The sequence below is a fragment of the Cibotium barometz genome, chromosome 26 (assembly GCF_041138505.1).
Source record: "Cibotium barometz isolate CiBa-2024 chromosome 26, ASM4113850v1, whole genome shotgun sequence".
Lineage (NCBI taxonomy): Eukaryota > Viridiplantae > Streptophyta > Polypodiopsida > Cyatheales > Cibotiaceae > Cibotium > Cibotium barometz.
Window position 1 is genome coordinate 34,550,496 of NC_141071.1, and position 27,085 is coordinate 34,577,580.

Sequence of the window (27,085 nt, forward strand, 5' to 3'; positions counted from 1 at the left end):
AAATGGTTGGATGCTTGAACCTTTCAAAGTTTGTCAAACCATAAAGTGCACATGATCTCATGTGTGACATGAAGACAAGGATAATAGTGTGACATGAAGACAAGGATAATAGAGGAGAAAACAATTATTTCTATAACAAAAAGGTGGAAGTGGAGTTCCAATAACGATGGAAAGAGTTGAGGAAGCGCTCACCAAGGCATACTCACACACCATACACATGCATGTAATCATAAGCTTGCTAGAAGTATGTGAGCATGTGCACTTGTGTGCAGACATTCACTCGCATGGTGCATGTGTGTGTGTGTGTGTGTGTGTGTGTGAGAGAGAGAGAGAGAGAGAGAGAGAGAGAGAGAGAGAGAGAGAGAGGTTGTCTAATCATGCAAGCTGTCCTTTGCCTTTATCCATACACAAGTTCCTTTATTGAAGTTGGCAACATATACAAAAAATCATTGTTCTTACACTAACAACTACTCACATTTTCAAGCCACACTTTTACCTCAATGTTAACAAGATTCAAATGGGCAATCCTTTCCCAAAGCACACAAAATCATGTGAGTGTTATAGAGGAAATGATTGACTACAAAGAGAAATTACACCCAAAGGTGAATTTCTCTAGCCAATTGTACATCTAGCATTTGGGAGTCACACAAAAAACCTGAGGATGGATGCCTTGTCCTTATGAAGCCCTCCCTCGAAGTCCCATCCTACAACTTTTCCAAGGTCTTTTCACCACTTGGTTTCCCAAAGCACACAAAATCATGTGAGTGTTATAGAGGAAATGATTGACTACAAAGAGAAATTACACCCAAAGGTGAATTTCTCTAGCCAATTGTACATCTAGCATTTGGGAGTCACACAAAAAACCTGAGGATGGATGCCTTGTCCTTATGAAGCCCTCCCTCGAAGTCCCATCCTACAACTTTTCCAAGGTCTTTTCACCACTTGGTTTTAATAAAAAATTCCATGTGCTCGTGAATGCTAGACATGTCATTATGTGTTTCATATTGCAACTAATGTCATATGTATAGAATACTTGTGGGAAAGGTTAGGATATGTTATGCTTGTAATGGTTTTACATGATAAATGTACAAGTAGCTCCACTTTATAAGGTTGGTCATACAAAAAGCCCATGCTTTTAGGGGCTCCATCTTGGTTGCTAGCCTTGGTATGTGCCAATGAGACATTAACACTAAGCCCATCACTTATGGGTTTTTGGAATCTTTATCCCTCATCAACCATTACCTTGTAATATCCTCCATTTGTCTTGTTGAAGTGTGTAAATTGCACGTGTTAAAGCTACACATCTCCCTCCCTCCCTCTCCACTTACCCCGCCAAAATAAACCACCACCCTAGTGCATGTGTGTGTAGTGTGCGTGGGGCTTGGTAATGGCACTAGCAGACTCTCTCTCTCTCTCTCTCTCTCTCTCTCACACACACACACACACACACACACACACACACACATGCACGCACGTGCACACAAATATATGTGCGTGTGCGTGCGTGCTGTGTGTATGAGAGAGAGAGAGAGAGAGAGAGAGAGAGAGAGAGAGAGAGAGAGATTCATGCATATACGCATACACCCACACACACATGCATGTCTCATGCACATTAAATCTAGTTGTGGAAGAACTGGAAGGTGTTTGCACACTTGGCCTACCCATTGTTAGAAACAACTTGTTTGGCAGGGTGTTGTGAAGATAGCCTAAGGGGGGCTTTAGACAAGGTGTCGACTAAACAATCTTCTAACAAATTTTGTGGTCCAAGAGTCTTTTGAAGGAGGGTAGCCTTCCATAGGTTGGGCTTGAGCAAGTTGGCTTCTTTCGAAGCCACCCTAAGTAATGAATTTGTAATGTGGGAGTTTTGTCCACAAATCCTCTTTTGACCACTTAGCACACTCAAGTTTATGAGTTTACAGCCAGGTTCACACATTTGAGACACATTCCTACCCCCAAGTCTCTCTAGACCTTTCGAAGTATACTGTGGTTTACAAGGTTAGATGGATAGGAACCATGTTGTCCTTGCTAGAGTGCTAGCCAAGTGAACGGGTGTAGATAAGCTTCAAACATATGAAATGTATTGTGTGTGTAACACCACACGTCCACTTTGCCCTTTCGAGAACTATAGGTTGCACCTACTAGACTAACACAAGAGCGACAAGCCGATAAAGGTGGTCTTTCTCATGTCATCCTTGTGAACCAACTCTAAGACCGCCTCGGTCTCTCTGTGTGTCTGTGTCTGTGTCTCTGTCTCGGTCTCGGTCTCGGTCTCCCCTTTAGAATAAAAAGAGTTCCAACTAGGCTGAAAGACAAGGGTCTAAGACTCTAATGGAGGACACGGAAGTTGGGTAGGGTCAACATGCTCCTCTTCCACGTACGTTATAAAAAAGCGCCGACGTGTCAAACCCAGCTAAACGATTTCCTGATTTGGCAGAAGGCAGCAAAAAAAAACACCCAAATTGCAAAGAAGTGAGAGAGAGAGAGGCAGTTTTGTTCACGTTCTCTTGTCCCTCTCGCCTGCTACATTACTCTGTGCTAGGGTTAGGGTTTCATCTGCGTTAGGATCAGGTTTATCTCTGTTCTTGGGCTAGGACTTCTTGCTCTGTTGCCACCCATTTATAAGCCTTTTTGAAGCTTCCCCTCTCTCTTTCTCTACACACACACACGCACACATTCTTGGCTCTTCAGTTTTTAGGATTTTTGTTTGCTGCACTTAGGGTTTTCTCGCTCTCCCTGTGGGTTTCCTTTTTGCGCGCTTGGCTTTCCTTCTCTCTATTCTAGGGTTTTTTAATCTGGCTGTCTGTTTTATGGTTTCCCTGTTGTCGCTCTGTTACGGTTTGTTGGTTGCCCGCCCTTGCACGTTTCCTCCGTTTCCGCCTTTCTTCCTGCCGAGATTTCCCTCTCTTTCTTTTACCTTACTTGTTGAATTCCAGCCACAGCTTTGATTTTCTTTGCTGTTACGTGAGGATCAAGCCAGGTGCATTTTACTGCACGCGTCCATTGCGTGATTAATCATTTGCGCAATTCTTTTAAGTCCTTACAAAAGAGGCGCCACTATCAGAATTTCGGCCATGCCTATCGGTGGGATCGGGCTTCTGCCGCACTTAGATTACCCGGCAAATGCTTTGAGAAGCTGGTGGGAAAACGATTCCAGCACATGGCAGGAGGGTGTATTCTACACGCTGTGTGCGGCATACGCACTTGTTGGTGCCTTTGCATTGGTAAGGTTTATTCTTCCTCTCTGGCTTGTTCTTAAAAGAGTAAGCGTGTTTTGTGAATCCCTAGGTTGATCAAATGAACGCTCTTGGATATATTTGTGCATGGAACCTCTTATGTTTAGATAAGTAGGAAACATTAATACAGGTTTCAACTGCGTGTAGAACCTGCTTCATCATTGGGCTACTTAAGTGGTGTAGGTAGGTTTAGTGTGGCCAGTTGTCATGGATTAAGATGCGTAGCTAAGTAAAACACTCCCATAATTTAGGGACGACTTCATTGTTTGAACACCACATCAACGGCAATTTATTCTTATTAGAATGGACAGATTGATGCTGATGGAGAGGGTGGGTCTTCAGAAGGACTGTCTCCTGATGTAAAAGCCAGTTGTCTCTTTCAATGCACATGAAGCAAGACGGTTGCATGGTGCAATAGGTGGTCTCATGCCGACGAAGCCCAATCACAACTTGGCGAATCAGGCTGTGTTAGTTGTACTATGCCCACGTCTTACTTGTGAACTCGGTTTTGTGGGTTGGACAGTTCACTTCTCTCCAAGATTACTGCACACCATTAGGAGTTACCTTCTATGAGTCCCTATCCATATCGTTGTGACATTCATGCATGTTTTTGCAATAATTTGACATCAGAGCACTTATGCATGCATAAACATAGATTACACAACGAAAACAGAAGGTGGACTCCTCCCCACCACCTCCTGCGACCCATGCCATGCACAATACCAGCCTACAAGCTTGGCAACACTAGGCCGACTGACCTCAAGAACTAGTCTAGATCCAGATCCACACAAGGTTGGCTCAGTACCTGAGTTATGAGTCAAGAATGGGGTGCTATTTTCATCCATGCTTATATATGGGACAATTATCTAACTCTTTCAATAGCCATCTACCAGCCTATGTGTCACTCCCTTGGCCCATAGAGCATCAACCATGCCCATGCCAGGGATGTTACATACTTCCCTTTTAAGAGCTCACCTCCATAGGGGCAAAATCAATTGAGCAAATGCCACTAGATTGTGCGCAACTCATTCAAGATTCTAAGTGCTTAGTTGACCTATCCAAACCATGTCTTTCTTAATCACAACATTTTAAACATGGCTGCTTAATCATCACTTTCATTTATTTGACCTCATCAATCAAGCCATGCAATATATAATGTCAAACTTTGACTTATTGTGATCAAATTTAAACTGTAATTGACTCATCTGCGAGTAGCTGTAACCTTCCACTATTTGGCAAAAGCCTGGGTTATAATACCCAGGCTAGTGCGATGCAAGTGTGAATAGGGATAGAATGTGCATTGGAAGACTTCATCATGCAAGCATTCACAAATAACCTACTCTACTCTTGTATTATGTACCATAAAAGAATTACAATTAAATGCGTACTCTGTACAAAAGGTAGATCTCTTTCTAGATTCTTGCCCTAGTTGCTGTCATATTTACCAGCTTACGCTGTTTGTAGATCTATTGTCTAGCTATCCAAACACGCATTTGCAATTGTGCTTTTCCTTGGTAGAGCATGTGGAACATGAGAGATCCCGCAAATACTCCAAATGCCTTATACATAGGGAGGTTGGTTAGTCTGTAAGGTTGGTCGGCGAGGTTCTGTTGCCCACGACTTACTATGCTTTGTACATCTTTCTGGCTTAAACTAGGCAGCATATGATTTTTTTGACCTGCTACACCCCCCATCCCATCCCATCCCATCCCATCCCATCCCCTCCCCCTCCTCCATCCTCCCTCCTGCCTCCTCCCCAAATCTCTCTCCCCCTCCCCCCCCCACCCCCCCCCCCCCCCCCCGCGGCCCTCCCCCTCCCTCTTTTTCCACCCACAATGTTTTTAAAAAGAACAGCATTTCAAGAACAATCACGAAGGTGGCGTTTAGGCAGGGTGCTTAATTAAGGTTTAGCTTCATAATCAAGAATGGGGACAAAAAACTGTTTTTCCTATTTGGGAAGAAATCCCACTTGAGTGTCTGTTGGAGCTGAGGTCCAGATGCTGCAGATTCTTCAAATCCCAGAGTTGAAAAGAGATGTTGCCTTCCAAGTTCATGTTGGGCAGAGGGAGGTTACTGTGCCTTCTGTACAGTTAACCCCTATCCACTGGCATGGAGATGGGTCTGCAGAGGGAGGTTACTGTGCCTTCTGTACAGTTAACCCCTATCCACTGGCATGGAGATGGGTCTGCAGAAGCCCAACGAGACAAGGTGTGGGGGCTTCTCAGTTCATATTTGAAGCCCATGAGAGAGCCCACTTCAGAATCTGCACCATATGTTCTCCGTAGCATGAGGAAGAGCAAGAGTAGAGAAAGAAGACTTGCGCCCAAGGTAGACATGGTGTGTGAGCTGCTTTACTTTCACTTCAGAGGAGAAGCACAGCTCAACAAGCCTTACCAACACAGAAGCTTAAAAGGCGGACACTGTTTTGAACTGTATGTATGCATGGCCTTCCTTGAGGAGGTTGTTGCCTGCAAGCCTCTGGCTTGCAAGAAACGGTAGCAAGCAAACTTTAACGCACATCTATCTTCTATTATCTATTATCCACACTATAATCCCCTTTACACATGGCAAAAGGGGAGAGACACTCACACTCCCCCACGTGGCCGAGCTTGAGGGGAGTGTTAAAACACGTGATCAAAGGTTTTTCTGCCACCATGTTAGTTAACAGTTTTTGGCAACCGTCTCCCACGAGGTAAGAATTCCAACAAATGGTGTGCTTGGTAAGTCATTTTGAAACTCCAGTTTTATGAGGCAAGCAAGAATGCAGTGTGCGCGTACGCGCAAGCCAGTGCCCTACGAGCAGTTCGAGATGCTTAATTGCCTTGCTTAATTCAGGTTTAGCTCCTTAATCAGGAATTGGGACAAAAAACCCCAAAAGCAGAGCATCTCTCCCATTTTCTGTTAGCAAAATAAAGCTAATTTGGAGAATGTTTTTTTTTTTTGGTTTGGCCATGGCCTGAACCGATTCTATGCCTTTTGTCTTCCTCCAGAATTGAAGGAACAAGAGGTCAGTCTCACTGTCTGCTACGCGAGACGTAGAGAACTGGATCTCTTCTTTGCAAATCAACTTCAACGTACCTAAATTTCATTGCGAGAACTTCATACCTTAAGTTCCAATGCATGATGCCAACTATGATATGCATGTAACGTCCTCCCATTATCGTCTTGCATCCAGAGCAATACTACACAAGGAAAGCGGTAGGTGGGCCCACCTCCCAACTGTAGCTCGCTACTCTGAACCACCCTTGAGCTTGGGAGAGAGAGAGATGTGTGCACCACCATAGCATGAGGCTTTCAAATCTCAAGACTATCTTGTATACAGACCACCTTCATGCGAATTCCATACCATGCATGTTACCAGTGTGCAAGCTTGGCTTTCAAATCTCAAGACTATCTTGTATACAGACCACCTTCATGCGAATTCCATACCATGCATGTTACCAGTGTGCAAGCTTGGCTTCCCTAGACCCTCCTCAAGAGCTAGTCTAGATCCAAACCCATAGAAGGTCTGGCTCAACACACCAATTATGAGCCCACTCCTTGCTTATATGGGACTTGGGTGCGATTTTTATCCATACACATATGGGATCGCTGTCTCTTTCTCTCTCTCTCTCTCTCTCAAAATCCAACTGCTAGCTCATGACACTCCCTTTGTCCAGCATGAACCCATACCCTTGCTAAGGATGTAACAACCTTGCTGGTCACATTTTGAGAGTATCCCCTGATTATTACGTTCTGTTTCAGGTCTCTATGTTCCTAGGAGAAACAATAGTTTAGGACGCGTTCCCACATGAGATGTGGATTATGCTCTTTAGTGCCATGTTAAGGCTGTAGTTTGGAAATCTTATTCTAAAAAAATGCTCGTCCGATATCATGCCAAATTTGTAGTTCAAATTTCACTTTAAATGATGTCTTAAATGTGGTATTTTTCAATCTTTGTGGATGGGCTAATAAACTGGGACACACTTTGACTCGTGGTTGTAGATTCAACTGATACGGATCGAGATACGAGTACCAGAATATGGCTGGACCACACAGAAGGTTTTCCATCTCATGAATTTTATAGTAAATGCTGGTACGGTAATTGCCTCTTTATATTTGTTAGTGCATTTTTCCGCTCTCAACTTAGTTGGCAGTATTGATCTCCATATGCTTTGTGCAGCTCGTGCACTGGTCTTTGGCTTCTACCAAAGTGTGTTCTCATTTCGAATTCAGGTAAGCTTTTGATTTTCAAGAGTAGAGCTATGGGGTAATTTTTTTTTGGCTAGGCTGGAGCTTCTTGAGTGATTGTATTGTGAGCTTTAAATGCTTATGATGTGCAGATTCTCAGGATTATCCTCTTGGAGTTACCTGGACTCCTATTTTTCTCAACCTACACTCTACTTGTGCTGTTTTGGGCAGAGATATATCACCAGGTTTGAATTTCGTTGTAGGACTTTTGTCCATTATGTGCTAAATTTAATGAAGTTGTATTGGCAGAGTGATATATATTGAATGTATTTTTTCCAACAGGCACGAAGCATGCCAACAGACAAACTTCGACCTGGATTTCTTGTAATTAATGGTGTGATTTATTTCATACAGGTATAGTGTTCCCTCTGTGAATCTCGTGGGTTTCGTAGTTCCTGCTAACGTTTTTTGCTAAACCTTAACTGTAGTTTTCTTAATTCACACAATGTTTTTTTTTCAGATTGTGATTTGGTTCTGTGAATGGCTCAGTTATAATGCAGTGACTCAGGCTGTTGTAAGGATATTTTTCGCAGGTGAGTTCTTCATTCTTCAGTATGGGTTACTTGTACACATGGAAGTCTAGAAATTCTTGGTTTTAGAGAATGTAGGTGGACAAGAATCTAGTCGGGTCGGCTGCTGTAGGATAGAAGTATCACGGTCTTATTGTTGTCTCTTGACTTTCTCAACCTCCTACTGAGTCTACATTATTAGCCTTGATGGCTGCTGCATATGCCTACAAGAATGAGATAGCTGACCATAATTGCTGTTTTATACACCTGCAAGAATGAGATGGCGGGTCTGATGTGTTATCAACCATAAGACGTAGGAAGCTTGCGGGGATGGAAGCTGCCCTAGATGAGTCACTAGAAACATCTGAATCACTGTCCTGTGTTCTTCTGGGATGAAGACTTGCCCTTGCCCTGGTGTTAGTGGAGACTGTGCACGTTCGGTAGCACTTACAACTTCATTAATGCTAAATTTGTGTAGAAGTTAGGAGTGAAGACAACCAAGTGATCATGTGTATCGTGTGAACCTAGCAGCGGGACATGGACAGATCTCGGATAGGCACGTGTCTCATTTACCGATATCTATTCAGAGTTATATTGAGTTCCTAGATTTTTTGATTATGAATCTAGATACGGTTGATGTTATACTAGGAAAAGAGTGGTTCTATAATCATGATATCCGTGAACTGTGGGATGTGTGGACTTGTGTGATTTATTTCACCGTTGATTCCAGAGGTTTACCGATAGGATGGACCATGACATGGGGTGCACCAAGACTTCGTTGAACCTTGACCTGGCTTTACAAGTCTCCTGGTAGTATGGGATGCTAGGATCTGTAGCATGTAGAGTTTATGGGGTGTATATTTTCTTACCTTGTTATGTCCTACTCACTAGGGATGGTTACCTATGGTAGACAGAGTATACGCAAGAATTGGACAAGAAAATTGGTAGGGTACATTTGGATGGGGTTGCTAGGATTGGGAGGGTGACTTTTTTTGCCGAGTTTTGACTCAGAGGATTCCCTGAGATGACTATGTTGGGCCGATGGGCATTTCATTCGGTATGGCAGTAGGTCCAGGCGGGGAGCTCCATTGATTTAGACCACGACTCGGGGGTCATTCCACCCGTTAGAGTGGAAGTTAGGCAGTACTATTTTTGGAACCGGTTGTTGTTCCGGGATGATAGAGTCTATAGTGGATGGAATTTACGCAAGACTTTGACAAGGAAATTAGAAGAATAAATTTGGATGGGGTTGCTAGGAGTGGGAGGGTGATTTTTTTGCCCAGTTTTAGTGCCGACTCAAAATGATTCCATGAGAGGGCTATGTCGGGCCGATGGGCATTTCATTCGGTATGGCAATAGGTCCAGGCGGGAGCTCCTTTGATTTAGACCAGAACTCAGGGACCTGAAAGAAAGTGAAGCAAATAGAAAACACAGATGTAGGCCGAGGTACAAAACCTGTAATTGCTGGAAATTGATGTTTATTGCTGAAAACTGAGCACCAGGGAAGCCCGTAGGTGCTGTACAATGATAAGAGAAGCAGAAGCAGTTGCTAATGACCTCAATAGGATGCAAAAGAATGAGATGAAATGGGGGAAAGGGGGACATCCCTTAGATACGCCCTAGGAGAGCTGGTCGGCCATCTGTAGTAGGTGAACAGCTCCACAATAGCGTAAAAATGCTATAAAAAGCACAAAAAACAAGAAAAAATACCTAAATAAATATGCACATTATAAATGGTTGGTACAAGCATGAAAATGATGCAATAGATCATCTGGAGATGATATATTCCAACACCTCCTCTTTAGCGCCAGAGGGTCGGTCCAAAACAACGTGCTGAAGTATGAACTCCAAAAGTAACCGAAGTTCGGTTCGGGGGATCCTTTGGTTTATCAATGTCCTGTAAGGCATATAAGACTGAAAAGGATCGACGAACACTGGACGAAGAAGAACACCACCTCCTCTCAAATTGGAAGGAAGAGGTACAAGTTGCAGTAATGGACACATCCAAAGCATGTGCACTGGGATCAATCCAGAAGAAGTTCTCAAGAAAGTGAACCACTGATAGCTCCAAGGAAAATAGTACCTCCTCTGCATCTGCAACAAGCATTGGTACCATAGTAGACTTCTCCTCCTCTTAAGAAGAAGAAACAATTGTACGTACTGGTGAAGTAGGAGTCGGTGATACCAAAATGCCTGGAGAAGGGCTAGGAACCACCACCAATAGAGCAGTTGTCGGAGAAACCCCAGAGGTGGCAACTCCAAAATCCACCAAAGGTAACGCTAGATGAAAATAGTGTCTGGGGTAAAGATTCTCCAACAATAGGAGAAAGATGATCTTCAGACGATGAATTCTTCTCCGGAGGAGGAGGAAATGAAGTAACCTCTGGCACAAGAAGATCATCAGGGATAATTGAATCCGCCAAGGTTGAAGCCTGAATGAACCAAAGTAGATTCCACCAATGAGAATTCCATAGAACCCTTTGAAGATGCCTCCTCTGGAACATAAGAAGCGGAATCCTCCTCTGAAAGCATATCTTGTAGCATAGGAGGGGAACCCAGAGAAATATCATCAACACCATGGAGAGGGTAGGCATGATCCTCTACAATGTTAATGGAGGAAGAAATCAGTGGATGATCCTCAACCTCATTCGATGTGACCCTAATCTCTACTGAAGAAGTCATAGCTGTGGTCACTAGGATTGTGTCCTGTGGAGAGGGAGAAGAGAATCAAAAATTGACAAGGGGGCCAGTTTGGCCCTAGTCTCTTGATGTTGTGGGGCAATGCTTGAGTCTGAATACCGCTTTTGAAGTTCAAGCCACAGCTAAGAGGCATCATAAGGAGCAGATAAAAAGTCCACCTGTATGGAAGGTGACAAATATTGGATGATAACCATCTTGGCAGAAGCATCATAAACTCCCCGATAAAGAGGATCCAATAACTGAGGAGAAGCAACAATAGCCCAAAGACAAGAAGCTTCCAAAGTTAACCGAGTCCACTATGACCAAATCTGATAGTTGGTAGAAGTAAGGGGAGGGTTTCCAGAAGCCATCACCACCAAGAATCCAAACCTCCTCAAGAAAGACAAGAAGAGAGGGTGGGTGGGAGATCCAAGCACTGGAGAAGAAACTGTAGAAGAAGCTTTTAAAGTTAACTGAGTCCACTATGACCAAATCTGATAGTTGGTAGAAGTAAGGGGAGGGTTTCCAGAAGCCATCACCACCAAGAATCCAAACCTCCTCAAGAAAGACAAGAAGAGAGGGTGGGTGGGAGATCCAAGCACTGGAGAAGAAACTGTAGAAGGAGCAACATGAGAGAAATCTCCTAAAGCCATGTCCTCTGACAAGAAACCTTCTCTTAAGAAAAGGGCTCAATTAAAAAAATCAGCAAATCCTCCTCTCAAGCTGTGCACAGCAAGAAGAAAGGGAGGGAGGGTGGGGAACTTTAAGGAGAGGAAGAAGGAAGATCTCTCCAAGCTAAAGATCCATGTCCTCAGCACCTAGAAGAGGGCTTCAGCAATCCAATCAGTAGAAAAATCAGCAATCTTTGCTGAAAATTTAGAAATACAACAGTCCCAAGCGTCAGATGAAGAAAACGCAGCAAGGAAGCCTTTGCTCCTGGAAGAAAACGCAGCACCTTCTACGCTGAAATCTGCAGAAAACGCAGCAAATTGTCGACGCCTCTGCTCCACAACAGAAAACGCAGCTCTCTTCTGCTCACAGGTCAGCGTTTTTCTCTGATACCATGAAAGAAAGTGAAGCAAATAGAAAACATAGATGTAGGCCCAGGTACAAGACCTGTAAATGCTGGAAACTGATGTTTATTGCTGAAAACTAAGCACGAGGGAAGCCCGTAGGTGGTGTACAATGATAAGAAGCAGAAGAAGTTGCTAATGACCTCAATGGGATGCAAAAGAATGAGATGAAATGTCACCATTTGGCCACCCGAATGGTTCACTCTTGCTTTCACACTATGTACACATTGGATTGGTGTCCATGGCTTATGGAATATGCCTATGCAGGTGATTGACATGTTTCATGCTGTATAGTTGGATATGATATTCCGCTGGGACTTGATGTTATCATGCCCGGAATATCTGGAGGATTTGGCTTTCCGTTGGGACTTGTGCCTTTGTGTACATGCCCGGAAACCATAGTCACAAGGGAACGGGAGCGGATATGGGAACGAGGGGCCAATCCGGAACGGGAACAGGACCCCTTGCAATCCGGAACGGGATCCGGAACGACACGTTACCATATTTCAATACACATGAGTAGACAAATATACAATTAAAAGCAGGTAAAAAGAGACAAATATACAATTGAAAGTAGACAAAAAAAGACAAGAATTTGATAGCAAACTCAATGACCTTGTTCATATTTAGAAAACCAGAAGTACAATAGCTTGTACAATGTACAGCCACATAGTGAAAGCTAGATAGCTAAGAACAAAGAAACCTAAAGTCCTAGGTGATATCAAATAGGTGCAAAGATGTCAGCTAGATCATCCATAGATGCATCATGCATCGATGCAGGTGGAGGTGGAGGTGGAGGTGGAGGTGGAGGGTCGTCATCATCCGACTCAGACTGTGGCTCCATATCTATGAAGCTCTCATGGTCAAAGTCACCACTAGCAACCTGGGCTAATAGTCGCAAGTTGGCTGACACATACACAAGGTCATTTGTTCTGGTAGTGAGTAGCCGATTTCTCTTCTTCGAGGCAACATGGCTAAAAACACTCCATAGTTGCTCAATTGGAGAAGAACTTGCATTCTGACTGAGAATGCGCATTGCAAGCCGTTGTAGCTCTGGAGTACCCGATCCGTAGTTCTCCCACCAAAGAGCACCTCCCATAAGTGTCCTATCTTGCTGGGCATCTGCTGAACCAAAATTACCTGTCTTTGCTCTGTACTTTCCCAAATCAATTCTAATCTTGCTTCTCATCGTAGCATCAGGCACCAATCTGGCAAGGATTTTGTCCCAGCCATTTGTGACTTCCTCATCCGATCCTGGCCTTTGCCTTGAAACTCTGGATCAATCACAAATGCAGCTGCATGCATTGGTGAGTGATATCGGTCCCACCTTGCTTGACACAAACTTTGAAGTTCTGCCTTCTTTGTTGTGTCGGGCTCCAAAGAAAGGATACGCTCCACCATCTTGTCCATGCCCTCATAAACTTTGCCAATGCAAGGTTTTTTCCCATCCACCATACGCAGCATGTAGATAATGGGCTTCGTAATGTTGACAACATGCTCAATCTTCACCCACAAAGGAGCATCCATGATGTGGGTGTAACAAGTTGTTCCTTGTGTGCTACGGGCAGTGGGCCACGTGCTCCACTCATCACTCACTACAAGCTGCTTGAGAATGTTATGGAGTGCAACTAGCCTCTCTAGCATAATAAAATTATATGCAAAACGAGTTTCCGAATATTTTTTAAGATCCAAGTTTGGGGATCTTTTCCTAAACTCGGAGAGGCTAAATGTGTGCCGAGTGATGAATGAAACTATGTCTTTTCCCTTTGCTATGCATGGTGCTACCCATGAAAGACCATCAATGTCTTTCAGAAGATTATTCAAGCCATGTGCAATGCATGGAGTGAATGTGGTGTGTGGATACCTTGCCAAAAGAAGGTCGCCTGTAGCTCGATTTGAGGCCTCCCCATCACCAATGACCTGGATCACATCCTCCACGATGACGTCGGCATACTTGCCCGTTGGAGAGGCATCATGGGAAGACACAAAAAATGTGTTCCCTCGAGAGTATGCGATGATGCCATGGATGGAGCGAGATTGGCTATCACTCCATCCATCACTAATGATGGAGACACCGTTGTGTTGCCACCCTTCCTTGACGTTTTGCATGGCTTGCTCAACAGCTTCCTTTTCCTTTGCCAAAAGCGTGGTTCGAAGGCTCTCCGAAGAAGGGGGAGTGTAGGTTGGTCCAAATTTAGCAATGAGACGAACCATTTCCCGAAAATAAGGGGACCTTGCCACATTGAAAGCGATGTGGTCATGGTAGAAGAACCTTGCAATAGCTGCATCCACGGCTTCTTGTTTGCGTGGATTCCAAGAACCCGCAAGAGTTCTTTGCGTGCCTTTGGGGGGTGGTGGTTGATGCACGGAAGAAGAGCCTACGGATGTGGAGAAGTTGCTTGAAGGAGTTGTAAAGAATGATGGGTTCGCAGCCATAGCTCTTGGAGGAGGAGCACGAAAAATCACTTCATTATGCCTAGCTTCTAGCTCTCTCTTTTTCTCAGCTGAGATTGACAAGCATGGTTGGATTTCTTGTCCCGGCTCATGGATTAGGTGACCTCGAACTCGGTTGACTCTCCCATGTTTGGTGTTGCCACAATAGCGACATTTCCACTTCCTAGCTTCTCCGCCTTGATTGGCCTCAAGAATATCCACCTCATCCCACCATGACCATGCTTCGTTCTTCTTGGCTCTCTTGGTTCCCTTAGGAGGCATTATATGAGAGAGAGAGAGAGAGAGAGAGAGAGAGAGATTGTACTTGGCTTTGAGAGAGAGATTGTACTTGGCTATGAGAGAGAGAAAGCTGTCTTGGTTCCCTTATGAGAGAGAGAGAGAGGGAGAGATTGTACAATGTACTTGAGTCTTGGCTATGAATAATGAGAGAGAGAATTGCACACTGTACTTGCAGCTGCACTCTGCAGGTTTTTATAAGTTCTCACAGAGGTACGTTTTTTTTTAAACGTTGATATTGACGTTTTTTTTTTGAACGTTGCAGGGCAGCCTGGCAGGTCGTCTTTCAACGTTTAAAAAAAACGTTGCATAATCTATTTTTTTTTCCCATGGTTTTTTTTAGGGGTCGGCGGCGGCGCTACTTGCAGGTATCCGTTTTTTTTTTCATACAAAGGGTGCCCAATACGTTTTGGGCACCCGTAACCCTTCTATTCAAAAAAAAAAAAAGAACGATACGCTATTACGCTGCCGGCGGCCAGACGTGGAAAAAAAAAACGTTAAGGGTGTCGTTTCGTGATTTCAGGGAAAAAAAAATAAAAAAAGCGTTCCTCCACGTTCCGCCGTTCCCAAGTTCCATTCCTCCACGTTCCCTCGTTCCACACCAATGGAACGGCGTTCCCATGTGACTATGCCGGAAACGCCTGCAGGACTTGGCTTTCCGCTGGAACTTGTGCCTTTGTGTACATGCCCGGAAACGCCTGAAGGATTGGCTTTCCACTGGGTCTGGTATTGTGTATACTTGCCTGGAAACGCCTGGTCTTATATGGTTTCATGAACGGAAATTACTCATGCCAATGCTGCATTGCATAGCATCTTTATGTGCTTGCCTGCAAATGAAATTGCATGCTGTTTTCATGCCTGCATGACCTATGTGTAGTTCCGGGTAAGGGGACGCCCGCCGTGAACCGTGCGTGTGAAACTGTCTGCTAACATGGTTGTGTGGCATGTGAACAGGTGGTAAGTATTTCCCGATCTAGGCTCAAATAGTCCTTAGGACTTAGCCAATATTTATAAGTGAGTGCGTTCCCATTTCATTAAAGTTTGGGCGCCCAAAAGTCACTTATAAATTATGACCTCTTCTAAGTTCACACTCATTGAAGTCCCGAGGCGGACAAGACTCAATGTCCAGGACCTGATCCTCCCCTTTTACTCATATGTCCCTTCACCTGATTGGACCCCAATTCACTTACTTATTAAGAGAAATTCGTGTTTTCTCTTCATGAGGATTTTTGGAGGCTGAAAACTCTGTTTTTCCACCATTTCTCTCCATTTCCAAGCTCTCCATAGCCATACCCAACTTGCTAGGGTGTTTTCCAAGCTTCCAAGAGTGTTTCCAAGTGCTAATCACTCTCCTACTCACTCCCAATGATTGAAATTCAGCAAAACAGCTCTCATTTTTGCTGCAATTTCTGGTCTTTTTGCTGAAAACCCTAATTTCAGCCTTCCTTTCTCAAGTTGAACCATAGGGGAAGCTTTCCCAAGGTTCCCTTCATCCTCTTGAAGACTTTTGTCGCGAAGGATTGCGGCAAATCGAAGATATCAACACTTCTAAAGCTTCCAACGCGAAGGCTTCCGCTTGCAACAACTTCTATGAAGACTGGTAAGGTAATTGGACAATGTATTGTCATTACTTACTCAGTAGAAGGGCAGGACTCCTTGTTTAGCCGCCCTGTGTAGTATTTCTCTTGTCCTATGTGCTCTTGAAGATGTTGCTACCTTGCTTGGTAGAACATAGAGCCAATGGTAGAGAATATGGGCACTGAAGTCGGGCCGGGCATCAAGGCAGCTCCTTGGTGATCTACATCGATACCATTGTTTTCTAAATGCTGAATTTCATATGCATTGGCATGGAGGATTTGGCAGTGGATGCCCGTGAAACTATGTATTGAATTTTCTCCAATAGTAATACAATTTACTCAAGGGAGGGATCGGCCGTTCCGGCTCATTGTGTGCCTCTTGTCAATTCAGCAATTTACTTCTTGTATTTGAGCAAGTGTCCTTCAAATCTTAGTGTATTTAAGTGTATTGATTAGCATTGTGTTCAACCAAGTCACATTGGTATCAGAGCATACGGTTCTCTTTCACTTCTATCGTGAGAGACGATCACCGTGAACACTAGCTATCTCTACACTTAGAACATTATGGACAGCCATACAATGAATGTTGGAGATGCTAATACAAGAGGAAGGGACAATGAAATGCATGCCTCCAATGCTTTACAGGATGAGCAAACTCATCTAGTGCACAATAGGGAACATGAATATGTGGGACAGCCGTCTCGTGGCAAAGAGAAGATGCAAGAAGAAGAGTCGATAGTCTTGAGGGCTGAACTTACTCGTATGCAGGCTCTTCTCCAAGCACAACAAGAAGAATTGAATCTCTATCGCCGCGAGGATCCATTGGTACATGACCGTTTGAAGACCAAGAAAGCTGAATCTTATATGGATCATGCAATGGCAATGGTTGCTCAAGAGTTGCACATGCAACCAAGGGATGTAGTACGTGCATACTTGGCTCGTACCGAGGATGCCTATGCAGAAAAGGCAACCATCCCACATGTCTTGGAATTCCCACAAGTGCCCGAACAAGAAGTTATGTCTAAGAGGATGAATCTCCATGCTATGGGAGAGGAACAATCAGTGACTTCACGCCATGCAGAAATATCTCATGTAGCCCGTGAAGGATACAATGTTTATGGCAGTGGTCAAAATGTATGTCAAATGCCATTGCCGGCTGAAAATGTACATGCACAACACATGCAACATGGGCTGCAATTTTCTGTTGGTGCAGGTATTCCACGTATCTCTCATGCCACTCATGCCTTTGAGTGTGCTCGTGAGGGAGAAGTTATGGCTGAAAATGTATCAATGCATGTTGAGGGGTCAGCCATGCCTCATGCTTACAGGGCACATGTATCTATATGCCTTATGCATCACCTTTTGGTCCAAAAATGATGCCAGTTACAGGCGTGGGTACAGGAAATTTACAGGTGTCTTCTTTGATGACATCCTAGTCTTCTCGAAGACCGAAGAAGAGCATAAAGCTCATTTGGCTATTGTTTTTGAAGAGCTCCATAAGTATAAACTCTTCATAAATGCAAAGAAGAGTGAGTTCTTCTTGTCAGAGATACATTATCTTGGGCATATTGTGTCCAAAGATGGAGTGCGGATGGATCCTGCAAAGATTGATGCGATTCGGAATTGGCCCGAATTAAGTTCGGTGCATGAGATCCGTAGTTTTCTTGGATTATGCTCTTACTACCGCAGGTTCGTTTGGCACTTTGCATGGATTGCTTCTCCTTTGCATGATTTGACAAAGAAGGAGGCCGTGTTCAAATGGACTAATGTAGAGAGAGATGCATTCCTCAAATTGAAAGATGCAACTACTCATGGTCCAGTGTTGATCGTTCCGGATTTGCAAAAGCCTTTTTGTGTGGAATGTGATGCATCTGGAAATTGCATAGGGGCTGTCCTTAATCAAGAGGGACATGCCGTGGCTTATGAGAGTCGTAGATTGCATGATGCAGAGCTATCTCTTGGCATTTATGAGAAAGAGCTCTTGGCTGTAATTCATGCACTTACTATATGGAAACATTACCTTCTTGGGGCTGATTTCACTGTGAAGACAGATCACCAGAGTTTGAGGTATTTTCTTACTCAAACTAAGTTGTCAGAGAAGCATACGAGGATGGCCAATTTCCTCTCTATGTTTCATTTTCAGATCTTGCACACCCCAGGAAAGAAGAATGTAGTGGCCGATGCATTGTCACGAAAGCCGTATGTAGCAGCTATCTCGGTTGCCTCTCATGGGGACTTGTCTACCATGCGTGATTTGTATCATACGGATGCTGATTTTGCCACTATTTGGACTGATTTGATGGCTGGTCATGCACATGCCTTATATGTGATCAAAGAGGGTTATCTCATGAAAGATAATTGTCTATGTGTGGTGTCTGACATGAGGCAAAAGGTTTTGGATGAGTGCCATGCTCCTCCATATGCTGGTCATAGAGGCATAATGCCTACTACGCACATGATTGAGCGGTATTTCTTTTGGCCAGGTATGCGGAAGGACATAGAGACACATGTACGTGCATGTATCACCTGTCAAAAGGTCAAATTTGATAGGCAAAAGGCACCAGGTTTGCTTCACCCATTGCCTATTCCCACGTAGCCATGGGAAAGTATTACAATGGATTTCATTATGGACTTGCCACGTACCCAACAGGGTAATGATGCAATTTGGACAATTGTGGACAGGTTTAGCAAGCAAGCTCATTTCTTGCCGGTCAAAAAGACCATCAAAGCTGAGCATATGGTTAAAATATATCTTGCACAAGTGTTCAAACATCATGGAATGCCGAAGTCCATTGTGGGGGATAGAGATCCCAGGACTACAAGTCTCTTTTGGCGGCCCTTATTTGATAATATGGGCACCAAATTGGACTTCTCATTAGCTTATCACCCTCAAACGGATGGGCAAAGCGAGGCTGCAAATTCAGCCGTGTTGGATCTCTTGAAATGTTATGTGGCGGATCAGAAGTCTTCTTGGGAGAAGTACTTACCGCTTGTGGAATTTGCATACAACAACACGGTGCATGCATCTACGGGAAAGGCCCCGTTTGAGATTGTTTATGGTAAGGTGGTTTTGCCACCCATCCTTCGCACAAAGGATGAGATATTTGCAGCTGACGAGTATGTAAGAGACTTGGATATTGCTTTTGCTCAGGTGCGGACAGCCATTGCAAGGTCACAAGACAAGCATAAAAAGGCTGCCGACAAACATAGAAGGCAATTGGATGTTAAAGAGAATGATTGGGTATTGCTGAAATTTGAGAAAGCAAGACTTGCAAAGAGGCCTGGCAAAGAGGGTGCATATCCTAAGCTTGCAACCAAGTACTATGGACCTTTTCGAGTGATCGAGAAGATCAATGAAGTGGCTTTCAGATTGGCATTACCTAGTCATTGGCACATACACAATGCTTTTCATGTGAGTCTTCTTCGCAAGTATGTAGGGCCGGAGCCCACTGAAATAGTCATTGAGGATCCACCAGAAGTGGATGAGCTTGAGGAGATCTTGCAGCCAGAGCAGATTGTGTATCACAAGGAACGCAAGCTTGCTGCAGGCAAAGTTGTGAGGTGTTACCTTGTGAAGTTTAAGAACTATCTTCCCATTGATGCTAAATGGGTAGATGAAGAGTTCTTCAAAGATTGCCCGCATGTGCTTCAAACATATTTGGATGCATTTCAGTTGCGGACAACTGTTTAGAAGCGGGGGGGAATGTCACCATTTGGCCACCCGAATGGTTCACTCTTGCTTTCACACTATGTACACATTGGATTGGTGTCCATGGCTTATGGAATATGCCTATGCAGGTGATTGACACGTGTCATGCTGTATAGTTGGATATGATATTCCGCTGGGACTTGATGTTATCATGCCCGGAATATCTGGAGAATTTGGCTTTCCGCTGGGACTTGTGCCTTTGTGTACATGCCCGGAAACGCCTGGAGGACTTGGCTTTCCGCTGGGACTTGTGCCTTTGTGTACATGCCCGGAAACGCCTGAAGGATTGGCTTTCCACTGGGTCTGGTATTGCGTATACTTGCCTGGAAACGCCTGGTCTTATATGGTTTCATGAACGGAAATTACTCATGCCAATGCTGCATTGCATAGCATCTTTATGTGCTTGCCTGCAAATGAAATTGCATGCTGTTTTCATGCCTGCATGACCTATGTGTAGTTCCGGGTAAGGGGACGCCCGCCGTGAACCGTGCGTGTGAAACTGTCTGCTAACATGGTTGTGTGGCATGTGAACAGGTGGTAAGTATTTCCCGATCTAGGCTCAAATAGTCCTTAGGACTTGGCCAATATTTATAAGTGAGTGCGTTCCCATTTCATTAAAGTTTGGGCGCCCAAAAGTCACTTATAAATTATGACCTCTTCTAAGTTCACACTCACTGAAGTCCCGAGGCGGACAAGACTCAATGTCCAGGACCTGATCCTCCCCTTTTACTCATATGTCCCTTCACCTGATTGGATCCCAATTCACTTACTTATTAAGAGAAATTCGTGTTTTCTCTTCATGAGGATTTTTGGAGGCTGAAAACTCTGTTTTTCCACCATTTCTCTCCATTTCCAAGCTCTCCATAGCCATACCCAACTTGCTAGGGTGTTTTTGTAATAAAGTAGGAACTTTATTCAATAGGGTTAATAATGGGACAAGTCCATGTATAAAAGAGGGGACTTGGACCATGGTTGTAACTTTTGATGATCATTTTTAGAAATGGAAACTTATGTTTCTTGGAGCTCATGGCTTCTCTCTTGGCTTGTGGAAGGCTATTTCCATTCTCTTGGTGAGAGACTAAACACACTTAGGCATCATGTTTACATGGTGATTACTCATATTTTTCATGCATTACATCCCTTCATTCCAATTGGTATCAAAGCTCTTGATTTTGATCATGGGCATGCATGGGTTGTTGGGAAAATTTGCTTGAAAATTTGAGTTTCTTTCATTTTTTTTCTCATTTTCTTGTAATCCTTGAGTGATTCTTGACAAATCTTCTCTAATCTTGCTTAATCTCATGGAGATGGTGAGCATTTCATGGAAATTGCTTGAATTTTGAGTGATTTTGGCCAATTTTGCCATTTTTGGACCAAATTTTGGACCTCTGGACCAAAAATTTGGGGCAGTCGGGCCAAAACTTAGGGCAAGTGACTAATTGCAATTAATTTTTCTGCTAATCACGTTTAGTAATCATCTTCTTCTTCCTCAAGCTTTCCATAGCCATGGGATGCTCTTCCTTTACCCGTTTTGATGCCAAACCTTAGGGTTTTTGTAGAGCTCACTGAGATCTTTCATTTGAGCCTCTTCTTGCAAATTTTTTTCTCAAGATTGGAGAGCTTTTGTTCATTCTTCCATGGCTGTGAGAAACCCTAGTATACCTTGCCACATTGACTATATCTTTCATTGCTAAGCTTTTACATACTTCATAGGCATCATTGCTATTCTAATCATCTCATGAAGGAGGCAAAGAAGAGAAAACGGCGGGCTGCAGCATGCTCACGCCTCAAAATCGCGCTGAAATGTGTGGAGGGAGAGCTAGGTGAAGCCTAGCTCTACTACCTCATGAGATGGAAGCCATTCAAGAGGGTTTTTAGCACTTGTTTGGAGCAATTTTCAAGCTATGTTCAAGCACATGGGAGGTGTTCTTTGGCTGCAAATTTCAGAGCAAAGAGAGGCTACGTTTTTCTTCAACAAGAGGCTTCTTCAACATTTTCTACCATTGAAGCTTTCCGGATGACATTGGTGAGTGATTTGATCAATTTCTTGCAAATTTGAACCATTTGGTGGAGCTTGGGAATGGATTAGGGTTGGACACATTCAAACTTCCCTAATTTTCAGAAATTAACCATTAAAGCTTGACCATTCACATGCCAATATTGCTTCTCCATGCATTATTGATGGCAATGGTGAAAGGAATTGATTCCACATGAGCTTGGCCAATTCATAGATCACATTTTGGGGGATTTTCTTCATTATGTCTCATTTGGCATGCCATTGATGGAATAGCAAGCTTATGCAATGTTTTTGGAGTCCCTCATGCTCATCTTGATGCCATATGGACACTATGGATGCTATACATAGCCATGCCAATGCTATGTTTTACACGTGGGCATAAGAGAGCATAAGTTTTGGAAGCATGCATTTGTCAATATGATGTGAAAGGGATTGTTGGAATGCAATTGCAAATGCCTTGATTGTGGTTAACAAATGCTTATGCAAATGCCATGGTGAGGGCATTGTGAATTGTTGGTTTGTGTTGGAGCTTTTGGATGATGGATTGAGGCATGAGTCCATGCTTTATTGATGAGTTCTAAATTGTAAAAGGGCATGAGTCATGCCCAATACTTGTAAGCCAACAAACTTGTTCTATCATTTGATATTATCCACATCATTTTGTACCTACACTCACCATTGCTACCACTTCAAGTTTCTATAGAATCTAGCAATGTGTGAGGGTACCTTGGCATTGGTTGGAGAGGCCAAGGGGAGAATGGCTTGAACTCTTTGTGCCGTGATTGCTTGGTAAAGCGGTACAAAGGGGGATTAGGTACACCGGTGTGAAGAAATGGCCTCAACCTTCACCTTGGAGGAAAATTCGGTGAAGGGGTGAGAAGAGCTTGGCCGGGAGATCGGCAAGCTTCAACGCGCGTCCTCAACAATCCTCACCATCGACTTTGTGGATGCATTTGGGCAATGGGGTCCCTTTTCCGTCATATTGTGTGGATATTGCAAATGCTTTGATGGACAAAGAGTGCATATGATCTTTCATGACATTGTGGGATACAAAGAGTATTGCATTGTGATTTGAGAAGTTGCATTTTCATTTGAGATTTGGTTCCAATTACAAAGGAGACTCTGGCGGAATTTTTCCAGCAAGGGAGCCAAACAAGCTTATTGATTGGAGATTTACTCCATGGATACACTTGAAGAGTTATTCACAACTACCAAGGGGAGAAACACCAATCATTTGTAGCCGGATTGAGCTTTGGGACCGAATTTTGGGAATTTCTGGGATTTTACAAAACCCTAATTCAATCTTAGGGTTTTTGGGATTAGGTCCGAGTGATTACACGACTCTATTCTACTCCTTGAGAGTTTTCAAATGAGCCATAGAATCCCTTAATCGGATATCACAATCTCGGTCAAAGTAGTCATGTTGACTTTCTGGTCAAAGTCAAACAGAATATACTTCCACTTTGACTGAATCAAAATGCTTTTAGGGGTAGGTTCTATCTTCCGTTAGCTTTCTATAGAGCCGTCAAAATCCTAATTCCGACATATATTTTGCGTTTTAGAGCCAAATTACTACTTTCAACTGTCCCGCACAAACCCTAAAACAGAGAGTACTTGCCCACACCTAATTCTTACTGTGTTCATTTGGGAGGATAGTAGACACCATTACCTACCCATAGAACCTTCTTTTGTCCAATTCCGACATCATTTGGGCATTCTACCAACATCTTGCATTTCTTCACTATGCCGAAGGGAAGACCACGCAAGGGTGGGGATGTTGTGCAAGAAATGATCATTGGTGATGAGGACATGGAAGGTAATATGGATGCAAGGGATGCATTCATCAATGAAGACAATGGGGGCAATGTACATAATCAAATTTCTCAAGGGACACAAGCGGCGGTTAACCATGACACCCTCATGCAAATGCTTGTACAACGGTTGGAGACCTTAGACTCCAAGCTTGATTCTCATTTTGAAACATTATCCTCACGGATTGGTGTGATGGAGGACAAGTTTGGGAAGTCTCAAGCACAAGAAAAGCATGGGAATTATGGTGACTATGAGCAAAGAAAAGGCAAGGGCATCTTGAATGAGGATTCCATGAAGGCCGTACAAGAGGATCCATTGGGAGCATCCACTCGGGGATTCATGGCGGATGCACGGAGACCTCTTGTCAAGGACATGTTTCCTCCTTCTTTTCATTCGGGTTTGTCTCACCTCAATGCATCAAAGGGTCCTACCTTTTCTAGGGCAATGCATTCAAGGGAAGAGGATGAGGTGTTTGTGAATGATGAGGAGATTGCACTCGATTGGAATCAAATGTCCTTTGCCCAAAGACAAAGGGATGCTCACGAGAAGTGGATGGAATTGTCGAATATCATCAAGAGGGATTACAAAGACTTTGCACAATTTATGGAGTCATACTCGAAGATGCAAAGATTCAAGCCCTCTACCCAACATGATAACCCATCCCACATATCTTCCAAGGATGTCAAAGACAGAATCTCACTATCAAAGTTCAAAGGTGACGGGTCATCTCCGCAAGAGTTGGAGGAGTGGGCTACCAAGCTTGACACCTATTTCCAACTTTACCCAAAAAGTGAGCGTGATATGGTACAATTTTCCTCCTTACATCTTGAAGATTATGCTCATCAATGGTGGAGGCACTTGGTCAAACAAGGGAACACACCATCAACTTGGGAAGGATTGAAGCGGGAGATGAACTTGGCCTTCATTTCACCCTTAGTGCTCGACCGATACCATGAAGAATGGTATGAGCTTTCTCAAAAGGGGATGATGGTGAGAGGTTACATCAAGAGATTTTTGAAGCTTTCAATGTACGTGGAAGGCTTGAGTGAAGACATGAAGATGAAAAAGTTTGTGCATGGGCTTGAACACTTCATCAAGGCGGATGTGTCGGCTCAAAGGCCTAGCTCTCTCAAAGAAGCTATGAGGTTAGCCGAACTCTATGAGCCAAAGTACAAGAGGTCTCAGCCCATGACCTTCACCAAAGACACACTCAAACCAACCACTACTTCTTACAATTTTGGGAAAGGTCCTACCTCTACATTACCATCCTCTAATCCAAGAACTCCTACATCATTTGGGGGTGGACAGCCAAAGAATGGGATACATCAATTTGATGCCAAAAAGAGTAGTGACTTCATGAAGAAGAAGCCCTTTCAACCCTTCAAGAAGACTCAAAGAATGGATGATCCAAAGATTGAGGAGTTGAGAAGCAAAGGGCTATGTTTTAAGTGCAAAGAGAGGTGGTCACCCGGGCATGTGTGCAAATCAAAGAAGATTGTGGCCACTATGATCCTCATGGATGAGGAAGAGAACAAGGATGACTCTCATGACATTGAGGAATGGGAGGATTGCAATGAAGAAGCACATGAGGAGTCACTTGAAGACCATTCTTTCATCACGAAGGATGGTGAGTTTCCGTTTGATCCGGGAGGTGGAGTTAAGGAAAGCCTTGTGGACGGAGACATGCCTACCAATGCAGAAATTTTAGCTTGCATATGCTCTATCTCACAAGAGTTGTTGGCGGGTTGCAAGAACCCAAGCACACTAAGGTTGGTGGGGACCATCAATGGGAGGGTTGCACATATTCTTGTGGATTCCGGGAGCACTCATAGCTTCATCAACTCTAAATCCATCAACTCTCTCAAACTCAACACAAAGAAGTATACATGCTGTAATTTCTGGACAGCTTTGGGAAGGTCTACTATTGGGCCTATTTTTCTACTCCAACAAGCTTCATGGCGTATCCTAATGAAAGATTATGATGTGGGCTACATATGGCTGAGTGTACATATCATTTTCAGCCCAATATATGGAGTCTAAATGAAGGATTTTCAAGGGTCTTCATCGACTAGAAGGGCTGTCATAACAGTCCCACTCATACACTTTGGGCTTGAAGCTTTGTGGACTTGTATACATCCGGATTTTCATTGTATATGTGCTTTGGATGTACTTGAGAACTCTTAACCACTTCCCATTGATTAAGAGCACTTCTTTCATGATTGGAGGGTCTAGTTCTACATTGCTCATGCTATGGATTCACATAATACATGTTATTGATTTTGAGGACAAAATCTTTGGGAAGGGATGGTTTGTAATAAAGTAGGAACTTTACTCAATAGGGTTAATAATGGGACAAGTCCATGTATAAAAGAGGGGACTTGGACCATGGTTGTAACTTTTGATGATCATTTTTAGAAATGGAAACTTATGTTTCTTGGAGCTCATGGCTTCTCTCTTGGCTTGTGGAAGGCTATTTCCATTCTCTTGGTGAGAGACTAAACACACTTAGGCATCATGTTTACATGGTGATTACTCATATTTTTCATGCATTACATCCCTTCATTCCAGTTTTCCAAGCTTCCAAGAGTGTTTCCAAGTGCTAATCACTCTCCTACTCACTCCCAATGACTGAAATTCAGCAAAACAGCTCTCATTTTTGCTGCAATTTCTGGTCTTTTTGCTGAAAACCCTAATTTCAGCCTTCCTTTCTCAAGTTGAACCATAGGGGAAGCTTTCCCAAGGTTCCCTTTATCCTCTTGAAGACTTTTGTCGCGAAGGATTGCGGCAAATCGAAGATATCAACACTTCTAAAGCTTCCAACGCGAAGGCTTCCGCTTGCAACAACTTCTATGAAGACTGGTAAGGTAATTGGACAATGTATTGTCATTACTTACTCAGTAGAAGGGCAGGACTCCTTGTTTAGCCGCCCTGTGTAGTATTTCTCTTGTCCTATGTGCTCTTGAAGATGTTGCTACCTTGCTTGGTAGAACATAGAGCCAATGGTAGAGAATATGGGCACTGAAGTCGGGCCGGGCATCAAGGCAGCTCCTTGGTGATCTACATCGACATACCATTGTTTTCTAAATGCTGAATTTTATATGTATTGGCATGGAGGATTTGGCAGTGGATGCCCGTGAAACTATGTATTGAATTTTCTCCAATAGTAATACAATTTACTCAAGGGAGGGGTCGGCCGTTCCGGCTCATTGTGTGCCTCTTGTCAATTCAGCAATTTACTTCTTGTATTTGAGCAAGTGTCCTTCAAATCTTAGTGTATTTAAGTGTATTGATTAGCATTGTGTTCAACCAAGTCACATGAAATGGGGGAAAGGGGGACAGCCCTTATATACTCCCCAGGAGAGCTGGTCAGCCAGCTGTAGCAGGGCGACAACTCCACAATAGCATAAAAATGCTATAAAAGCACAAAAAAATAGGAAAAAATACCTAAATAAATATGCACATGGAGGGCCTCATAGATGGCCAGTACAAGCATGAAAATGATGCAATAGACCATCT

General features: G+C 43.6%; 1 protein-coding gene across 1 annotated transcript in view; it reads left to right on the top strand.

The window, feature by feature from the left end:
- The first annotated feature begins 2,463 nt into the window (after window positions 1-2,463).
- The window catches only part of LOC147623898 (tobamovirus multiplication protein 1-like), a 40,012-nt gene continuing 15,390 nt past the window's right edge, over window positions 2,464-27,085 (top strand). Inside the window, exons 1-6 of the mRNA XM_086820529.1 lie at window positions 2,464-3,221; window positions 7,218-7,308; window positions 7,396-7,448; window positions 7,556-7,648; window positions 7,746-7,817; window positions 7,924-7,996. Coding sequence (XP_086676655.1) covers window positions 3,072-3,221; window positions 7,218-7,308; window positions 7,396-7,448; window positions 7,556-7,648; window positions 7,746-7,817; window positions 7,924-7,996 — 532 coding nt within the window. The 5' untranslated portion in view covers window positions 2,464-3,071. The remainder of the gene's footprint in view (window positions 3,222-7,217; window positions 7,309-7,395; window positions 7,449-7,555; window positions 7,649-7,745; window positions 7,818-7,923; window positions 7,997-27,085) is intronic.